The sequence below is a fragment of the Aristolochia californica genome, unplaced genomic scaffold (assembly GCF_029961685.1).
Source record: "Aristolochia californica isolate CCGP_79_NKW_82.1479 unplaced genomic scaffold, dmAriCali1.0.hap1 SCAF_12, whole genome shotgun sequence".
NCBI lineage: Eukaryota > Viridiplantae > Streptophyta > Magnoliopsida > Piperales > Aristolochiaceae > Aristolochia > Aristolochia californica.
In genome coordinates, this window is record NW_027181793.1 from 21,708,486 (window position 1) to 21,718,064 (window position 9,579).

The 9,579-nt window shown below is 37.8% G+C and overlaps 1 protein-coding gene across 4 annotated transcripts; it reads right to left on the reverse strand.

The window, feature by feature from the left end:
• Positions 1-421: 421 nt before the first annotated feature.
• LOC137945513 (transcription factor HY5-like) lies at positions 422-3,871 on the reverse strand. Of its 4 annotated transcripts, none has more exons than XM_068791441.1 (5): positions 3,737-3,871; positions 2,862-3,045; positions 2,624-2,780; positions 1,420-1,505; positions 422-773 (listed from the first exon to the last, which is right to left on the reverse strand). In XM_068791441.1, the coding sequence occupies exons 1-4, from the start codon at positions 3,816-3,818 to the stop codon at positions 1,440-1,442; spliced, it is 489 nt and encodes a 162-aa protein (XP_068647542.1). In that variant the 5' UTR covers positions 3,819-3,871; the 3' UTR covers positions 422-773; positions 1,420-1,439. The 4 variants fall into 4 exon arrangements, with proteins under 4 accessions (XP_068647542.1, XP_068647540.1, XP_068647541.1 ...); XM_068791439.1 differs by having other exon boundaries at positions 767-842; XM_068791440.1 differs by lacking the exon at positions 422-773 and adding an exon at positions 858-1,324.
• Positions 3,872-9,579: the final 5,708 nt, after the last annotated feature.

The window sequence follows — 9,579 nt, forward strand, 5'->3', positions numbered from 1 at the left end:
ATTTTTTTTAGAGCCTTGAGGAAGGGACAAGCGTAGTTTCAGAAAGAGTTTTTTTTTTAACTTGCTTATGATCTTGCACGTGTGAAATCGTCTTCGCATTGGGGGGGGGGGGGGGTTGGCGGCGCAGGACCTGTCATCGAGGATGATGACGGCGACAGAAATAGAGACGAATGCAGACGAAGGGAGGAAAAAATCGAAGGAAAAAAATGGAACCAAGCAGCGAAGGCGGCCGACGAACAGCTATCGATGGCAACAGCAACAGACAGAGGGGCTCGACTATGACGAGGGGAGGAAGGATTTCCCCCCACTCCCGAGTCCCTAACTCTCGAGCTCGTTAACGAGCCACACTCACGAGCTTTTGAACCGAATTATGACTTGGTCGAGTTCGACTCTTTAACACAAACGAGTTTTATCTGGATCTCGAACTCGGTTTGAGATCCAGGCATACCAACTCAGTTCGAAGCCACCCCTAGGTACATCTGTATGCTTACCAATGCAAGTCCGGAACAAATATGAATCGATCTATCAATAAATTTAATTGTCGGTTAAAGATTTTAATATGCAATTGATTCATAAATAAACTTTAATGGCGAAACTAGAAAACTGATCATACTTGTCGGTGGGCTGATCAAGAAATGAAATAAGAGCGTCCCTTCAATCTTAATTAGATATGAAAACACAAGAATCCTGTGGGTAAAGATAATTTCACTAACCGTTCCCAACCTGGCTTGTGGCCACGCCGGATATCTGTCTCTTTCCCTCTGAGGTACGGCCTGCGAATTTCTTGGTCAAAAGTCTTGGCAGTTTTCGCTGAAGAAGGCCTCCAAGCCTCGGCGAAACTTCTTTCACCCAGAAATATTATTAATTATTTTGTTAAATGTAATTTCACCGAAGAAAGCATATCAATAGAGTAATCAGTTGGTGTTTTTAAGTTTTTGAATTAACACAAGATTTCTGTAATAAATGAAATTTCTAACTTATGAATTATCTTTTTCACACGTCTCACCCTCTCTAACTCAATTTTCAACCTGCCAGAACATATTTCTATGCTTTAGGGAAGTTCAAAAATTTAGTTACACCCACTAATGAACAGGTTGTTTACATTTTACAAATTATGGGTAGTTTAGAGACATCACTTGGGAACCTATACAAGGGTCAGTTTCTCCTTCTAGGTTCATTCAATATAAAAATGAGCAACATCCACCTCAAGCCTGAAGGCAATTGGTGGATGATGGGCAACTTTCTCACCCTATCATCCATCACTTTCTCCACATCCTTCTCTACTGTATCGTTGTTTGTTCTTTTGTGTTTTGTCATCAACGTCCTTTACATTTTGAACAGGATACCAAGTAAAATAAACTATAACAATTTACATCTTAAAGAGGAAATATCAGTCTGAGATCAGCATAGGAGGTCTACCTTCCTCTGTATGAGTGTGGTTACACAGAACCCTCGTTAGCACTACTACTCCCACCCCTCCTGCTTGCAGTGGTGTTCTTCAATATCTGAAAAACAAAAGAGATAAAGGAGAGCTAAGAAGAGAAACCAGTACGACCAGCAATTATAAGAATGCCAAGTCTGTGATCAATGATGCCATTACATGCCATACAGAAACAACAGCAATTAATATACATTCTATTTAGGGAGGCAGCAACCACTGAATGTTGTTAGAGTATAAGCACAGGCTTCTAGTCACCCTAAATGGATAATGGCCGGCCATAATGGCAACACAGTTCCATGGTAATGGTATGATCATAACTAAATTCAGCTAGTAAATGGTCTAACAAGGCAGATTACATGTTTCCATGGCAACACTAGCAATTACCTAATCAGAACAAGCCATCATTTTTAAGGATAAAACTCTACAGAGGTGACCAGGAAAAGATTTTCTTTATGGAGGGGACACAAATTTCAAAAAAAAAAAACCCAAAAGTAGAGTAGCCACATACAATTTTCCTGAAATTCTTTTCTCTTTGTCAAATTTCATCTGATTTTTGGTGAGTTCCCAATATTAATTCTGCTGTCCAATATTTGATTGGATTTAGACTTCAGAGCAGTCCTAATCAAAATTTACTTATGTGAAATTGCAATTTGTCAGTGTATTGGCCAGTCTGCAGCAGTAATATAAGTAGCCTTGCTAGCTGATTAAGCAGATTTACATACTCTATGTCCTCAACATAATGCTTTTGAATCACCACTCTCCATCTCCAACCAACTTCACGATTTGGACGAAGACACGCTTCCAGTACCAATCATGTCTTCCTAATTTGGCTCATCTAAAATCTTTCCGGAGAGGAGGAAGAACCCTCCAGGTTCACGCAGGGGTACATCTAGTCGTTTCTAAATGGATTTTTATAGTGATTATCCAAATCCTTCAACAACCTCCAGAAGCGGAAAGTCCTAGCCAGCAGAAATGACAAATTTTAACCTTGAAAGAATACTCGAAAAGAAAGCAACAACTGATCAGGATAGACCGGAGCAGTTAAAGCGACACACATAAACAAGGCAATCAACCCATTGTAAGTCTCTAACTATATAAATGTTATCAAGAATCATGAAGCTTTCACGTTTCATAAACGATGATGAAGCTTTAATGCGCAGACAATAAAAGGGGAATGCGTACAAGTCTTAGCATCTGGTTCTCATTCTGCAACGTGGAAAGCCTCTCTTCAAGCTCCGAATTCTTAGTCTCCAGGTCCTTCACCCTCACCTCCAACTCATTCAAATACGCCTTCTTTCTTTCTCTTGCTTGTTGAGCAGATACTCTGTTCCTTAGCAACCTAACAGGACAAAGAGGAGTGGCTCGATCAGCAAATCATGACGAAAGTACCTAACTGCCCTTGCCCATACTGAGAAGATACCTTTTCAAACGTTTATTTTCTTTGTCCGCGGGACTTCTTCCTCTCTTCCTCTGGACTACGTCAGATGAGGCTTGAACCCGATCCGCACCGGCGACGGAGCTGGTCTCCCTACAGGAAGTCGATGGACCTGCAGCCTCTCTGCCGATTTCCGGCACTCTTCTGATCTCATCATCACTCTCGATACCTTCAAGTCCAATAAAAGGCAAATGCAAGCAATTCAGGCTTTCGCAAGGGAGAATTGTAGATACAGTTGCCTCTTGATATAATGTGCTCCATTTCGCACAACTCCAGAGGTGATGCACCGAGTGTTTGATCAAACGAAACACTAAAATCTTCTAGATTAAAAGAAAGAGAGAGAGAGAAGAAGAAGAAGAAGAAGAAGAAGAAGAAGAAAGGATATCGAAGAATAACAAAGTGAAATACTGCAAAGATAAGCGCAAGTGAGACTTGCAGATACAGTTGCCTCTTGTTATAATATGCCACATTTAGCACAACACCATAGGTCAAGCACTGAGGGTTTGATCGAACGAAACACAAAAATCTTCTAGATTACAGAAAAAGAGAGGAAGAACGGATATCGAAGAACAATAAAGTGAACTCCTGCAAAGATAAGAACCGTTCGCGAACAGAGTAGGAAATCGATTTTCACCCTCAGATGACCGTAGAAAGTACAGGACAAGTTGCAGAATAATATTCAAATCTACACAAATGAAACCAGATCGGAATACCCCTGGCCTGATCCAAAAACTACCAGGAACAAATTCCTGTCTACTAATTTTTCAGCCTGAAACATTACTCACAAATAATTCATCCAACAAACCACAAGAGACAAAATTTGACACGAGTCACCGACCGAGATGCAACAGTCCCCCCACCTTCTTTCACTTCCATCTGAAGGGCCGAGCTGGACGACCTCTCGCTACTGGAAAGAAGCGAGCTGGTTGCTTGTTCTTGCATTGTTTCTCTCCTAGCGCGGCGGTGAAGCGAGAAGAATCCGCGTGTCTCTCGGAGAAGAGACGAAATTCCTGTTGATTATTATCAAACTCACAAGTACCGAGAAGTTTAAGATGATTTCAGATCCGTTGGATTAACAATGCATCCGACGGTAACTAAACGGCGAACGTGGACGTCTGGAAGCCATGAAGAACAACCGAATCCAAAGGTTCAAAAAGGAGAAGCGCGTGGAATTCTGGACGGTCCGGTTCGAGAGATATCCAACGGCTGGTGAGGCCCTTCGGGCAGGTGCAAGTAATGAGGAAGCAGGACAAGTCACATAAATTCGCTTCGGCCGGTTTAAGGAAAAATCTGGATTAGGTCCAGCTCGTGACTTAATAACATACCCCCTTATTTTTACGTAATTCACAAAAATACCACTACCGTTTTAATTGTCTATCGTTCATCTGGTTCGTTACCGAGTCTGAGTCACTAAATGAGTTAAGGAAATCTGAACGCTCAACCTGACCCAACCAGCCTAGTCGAATTTCTGAGTCAATTCGATTCAACTCGGTGATATATATATTTAGTTTAATTGTCATATACGTAGTATAGTCAAAATGGTATTTTAACGACATTGGATTTATATTTAATGATATTTAATATATTTTTTATATTTATAATAGATAAAAATTTACAAAATATCACCTAACAGTTGGCGTGATTTGATATTATTTTTATTTTTTTAAAAAAAATTATATCTAGAGTTGGAATTAAATCCTAATAAGCCAAGACAAATGTTGAAGAGTATATATGGAAGAATTTTACATGACATTTATGGTAAGAAATCTCATAGAGGATGAATCGACATGGTAGAGGCTTATTCGAGTTTTGTTGTTAGAAGTAAAACTCTGATAGTGAAATTTGAATTCGCTAGCAAAATTTTTTCTTTTTATTTTCCACTAGTGAATTTTATATTTACTGGTAGAAGTATAGCCGACAAGAAAATTTATTGGGAAAATCTTTTTTTTTCCTTGTAGTGGATAATGGTGAAAATTAGGTAGTTCACTTTGACCATTGTATGTTAGATGGTTGCATTTGAAATGTTGGGCATATGACCATGCCTTGTTGAGATGTCACATTATTATAATATTGTGTGGGTACAACACATAGGTCACTGACCACCTCATTAAGTAATTTGGGCCTTGAGCCAATAAACTTGATCACCTCTTGATTTCACATTCTTTAATTTTAAAAATTAACCTCTCTTTTGTGTGAAATACATGATTCTAGCTAATGTTTGAGTTTGATGGAGAACTGGAGATAGGGGAGAAATTTGTTAGGTCTTGTATGGAATAGACCTAGAGGACGATGACTTGGAATAGGTTTGTTCATTTTGATGCTAAAATTTAAATTCTTTTTACTCAATGTAGATGTGTTCTTACAATAGCCTTGACTACTTTATGCTCTAATTTCTATGTATCTTGCACCCTCATGCTTTCCCTCACTCCCATTCAACAATTTTCATACATCATAAGTTTGATTTGAGGTGTAAAGTTGACTTATAAAGCCATATCTAATGTTCTAAAACAGAGTTGTTAGATAAGTTTCCCTTGCAATGTTCCAAGTTGCTTTTGTTCGAATAGGCTCGACCATTCGAACATTGCAACAATGTTTCTTCGTTGTGGGTTTTTTGGAAAATGACGCCTTCTAATAACTGATTGTACACCAATTCTTTTTCCCTTCTTCAGGTGGAAAAACACAAGGTCCAAGAGAAAGCATAGCTTTAGGGGAAAACAAATAAAAGACTTGTTGCATCTTGATGCATTTGCAATAAATTAGTTACTATGTAACTACAATTAGTACTAAGAACAATCGAAGGGGTGGATTAAGTAACCTAGGGAAGAAGGTATCCAAGGAGGTGAGTCTTTGGTATCTAGTGCTTAATAACCCAAAGGAGAAATGGGGTGCCTTTCCTTTGTTGATCCAGGCGGCATCTTAAGAAGGGGGTGAATTGAGATATACAAAATAAAAGTATTGTGATAAATGAGGATTAATAGAAATTATGAAATAACCAATCATACACCACTAATGAACACAAGGATTTGTTCTTCTCAATTTCCTTTATTGGTAATCACTGCCTAATAACCCTAGCTAAGGAAAAATTTACTAATTGCTCTATTAATTGAAAATTACAACTTCAAAGAGATTCAAGCTGTCTTTAATCTAAGTATAATACCCAATTATATTATTATAAACTCTTCCAAGGATTTATATAACAAGATTCTAGCTCTAGTGGCGTTCTCTTTCTAGATTTGAGGTTTTCAATAACCTGTAAAGAAATTCAAAGCAACATACATAAGAAGAGGTAAAATTACACCTTTGAGTTGGGAGAATCAGCCTTCTCCTAGTGATATCCAAGTCTCCAATCCTTTTGATCATAAATAGAATGTGATGGAACTTGTGTAAATTAGGACACAAGGAAATTTAGAGAGATTTGAAGTGGGATTGAAAAATCGGGCTCTTTTCCTTCAAAAATAGGTTTGAGTAGGAATTTCAAGTATGAGGCTATTGAATGCTATTTTGTTTGCAAGTAAATGTTCAATCAATGTCATAGGATACGTTTGGTGAGCTATTTATAAGATTTCCAACCAAACTAGCCATTATTTAGCTATTTGAAAAAAGTTGATAGACATATTGATTGATAATTGAAAAGTTATAATCAATCAGTAGTGTGTAATGATTCCTTAGGCTTGTTGATTGATCAAGGCATCAATCAGTAGGTTTTCATGCCTTTCACAAAATTTAGGTTGCTTGATGAATCCTTCTCGATAGATCATACATGTTTTGTAGCATTGATTGAACAAAAGTTAATATGATCGATCAAAAGATGAAGTGTGGTAGATCATGCTTTATGTCCCTCAATGACATACTTCTGTTTAATTGATTAAACTAGTTGGTATGTTCAATCAAGGTTTATAATTTATTATGCTTGGACATAGAATGATTGATCAATCTTGTCTGAATGATCAATCATACTTTATAACTTATTGTCATAGGATACTGGATGATCGATCTGTTAAGTTATCAAGTCTAATTAACGCCTTATGTAGAGTCCACAATATATTGATTGTTGTTTCATTAAGGGTAATTTAGAGATTTCATACTTATATTTTGGTTACACTAGTTTTCTCTTTATATTTGGGCACGCCGCTATTAGGGTTATCATCGAGGATCATCAGTTGTTGAAGAGAGAGGTTAGAGAAAAACACTTAACTGTGTGTGATTTCTCTTGTAAACTATTTTATCATCATAGTGAATTATTGCAGCGATGGAAGACATGACGTAGTCTCACCATGAGGCGAACCTGTATAAATCTTGTATTTTTCATGCTTGAGTATTTCTTCTTTTGTGATCATTATTTCTCTCATTAGTATTGAATTAGGGCGTCTAATTCATAACATGACCAAGCCAGATAGGTTGATCGATCATGTTATATTGCTTGTCAGATTGCGCTATGGATGATCGATCATGACGTGTAGTATGATCAACCATACCAATTATCAATATTCTAAATGGCTTATAAACATGGTAAATTTTACCATAAGGTATTATAACAAATTTTGACCATTAGTATGCATTGGCTAAACATGATTTTGAAAACATTTATCCTAAATCATCAAAACTTATTATGTACCTTTGGATTTAAGGTTGGCTTATTGTTCTCATACGTTGTTGGAGTTTTGAGATGTTTACACTTGACTTGACTCTAGTCTTCAAGTCTTCAAACTTCTTGTAGGTACTTTTTAAAGATGACTTGAATGTTCTTTGAGCTTGAGATCTTGAGATGAGTTTGAAGGTTCCTTTGCAAAGACCATTGAAATTGTGTCTCATGAAGGCATAATATCTTAAATACTTACTTTATAATCATTAGCTTAATTAAGTTTTGTTATCATCAAAATATGATTGAGAGTCAACCTATGTCAACCATTTGCCTCTTTCTTATGATGATAAAATCTAACTTATAGAAACTAAAAATAATAATTCCCATAAGCTTGTGGATTTCTATTTCGTAGTCTATTTATCCTCCTGAATTTGTGCATACAAGTGTTCTCTCATATTTTCTACCCCTTTTTGCCATACGTAAAAAAAAAAAGCAAGTTAGACTAGTAATGCACAAAAAAGATAGTACAAGGCCTTTCATTCATTATTAAAATGTGTACAAAATTATAAAAAGTCTTGACCTTCAATCATAAATATAAAATAAATACAAAGGTCAAATCTAGGTCAACTAAGGTAATAAGGACTAGGCCGAAGGTGGAGACTTATCCCGTGGTGAGATGAAGGTGATAAGTATAACAGAGATCAAATGTCCACAAGTCCCCTTGATCTCGGCTACATCATCCTCAAGCTTCTAAAGTTGGTCAGAGCTCGAGGAAGCTTCATTCTTCTTGTCTTCACAAAATCAAATTGCTCATCCTGAGGTCGATTAGGGTTTGGTTCGTCTCCCGAGCCTTCCCTTTTAGAGGTCTACTTCCCAATAGACCCAATGGCTCCAAACTTTCCAACTTTTACTTCCCCAATGGTCATCTTCTTGGTGAGGCTTACAGTTTCTTCCTCATCAAGGTTGGTTCCTGACCCTCTAGGAGGTTGTGATGAGCTATTCGAATGGTAGAGCATCAGCATGACTGTTGTTGGCTACATTCACCATCAGAGGACTATGAAGTTGGTGAAATTGAGCTCAACTTGTTAGGTAAATGCCAAAGCCAAAATATCTTTGTCGTGGTGAGATGGGAGAAAGCCTTCCAGAAATCAATCATGGTTCGGACTAAGAGGACTGTGAGGACAGATTCCCCTCTAGAGGAAGAGTACTTCACCAAAATGCCCCGTTGGTGTGACCACTTTTGGTCCAAAGGTCAAAGAAGCCAATATATCAAGAAAATTTTGCTTGGAGTATGGTGGAGTAATCCTAGCTTGACTTCGGCTTTTGTGGGAGAGAGGAACCAACACAAATTCAGGGGGGAAATAGACTAAGAAATTGAAAGCAGATCCTCTATAGGTTAATGTCGTCCTAAGCTATGAAGTTTATACCAGAGGGATTCTTTCCTGAATTTTCTCCATTAATATCTCTCCTGTCCTCTTCTTTGCAATATGGAATGAGCTTTTCTTTTTTCTTTCATATGAAATGATGCACGCTCTCTTAAAATTTCAATGTCTCTGCTGGGTTACCATCTCACTGTGTCTCTGGCCCAGAGTCAGACTCAGATTCATCGTCATCGTCAGAGTCAGACTCATCGTCTCTTGGCAGTTTCCTTGCATCTGGATATACCCTCCTTTGTCCGATTATTGCTAATGTTTTGGTTCTCTGCGCTGATAGATTCCTCTTTTTGTTTAGCTATCATCACTACAGACCAATCAAGCTCAAGGCTACTAAAACCATCCTCCACAAGCTTATCGTAAAAGATGAAACGAGCAGCGATAAGTACGTCAAATGCTGCTACAGCTGAATACTTTTATGATTAAACAATAGTTACGGAACTAAAGCCAAGGTTAGCACCTTATCCCGTCATTAAACTTATCTGCTTACAATGTAATGAAGACTAAACTGTTCTTGGACTTGTTCAATATCCTTTAGTAACATTATGAGCAGAAAAATGTTTCACGGAGGGAAGATCGAGGAGCAAAAACACAATGACGCGGTTAAGACCAGAAGAATACATGGGTGTTCTATGTATGTATGAGAGTGGTTAACGGTTTGAGAGAACCAAAGAACCTTACCGTTGCC

Excerpts from the sequence above, each read along its gene's own strand:
- LOC137945513 (XM_068791441.1), bottom strand. The coding sequence starts at position 3,818 with ATGCAAGAACAAGCAACCAGCTCGCTTCTTTCCAGTAGCGAGAGGTCG. Across the intron at positions 3,046-3,736 it reads TCAGATGGAAGTGAAAGAAG|GTATCGAGAGTGATGATGAG; the intron begins GTGGGGGGACTG and ends TTGGACTTGAAG. Across the intron at positions 1,506-2,623 it reads AGAACCAGATGCTAAGACTT|ATATTGAAGAACACCACTGC; the intron begins GTACGCATTCCC and ends TTTGTTTTTCAG.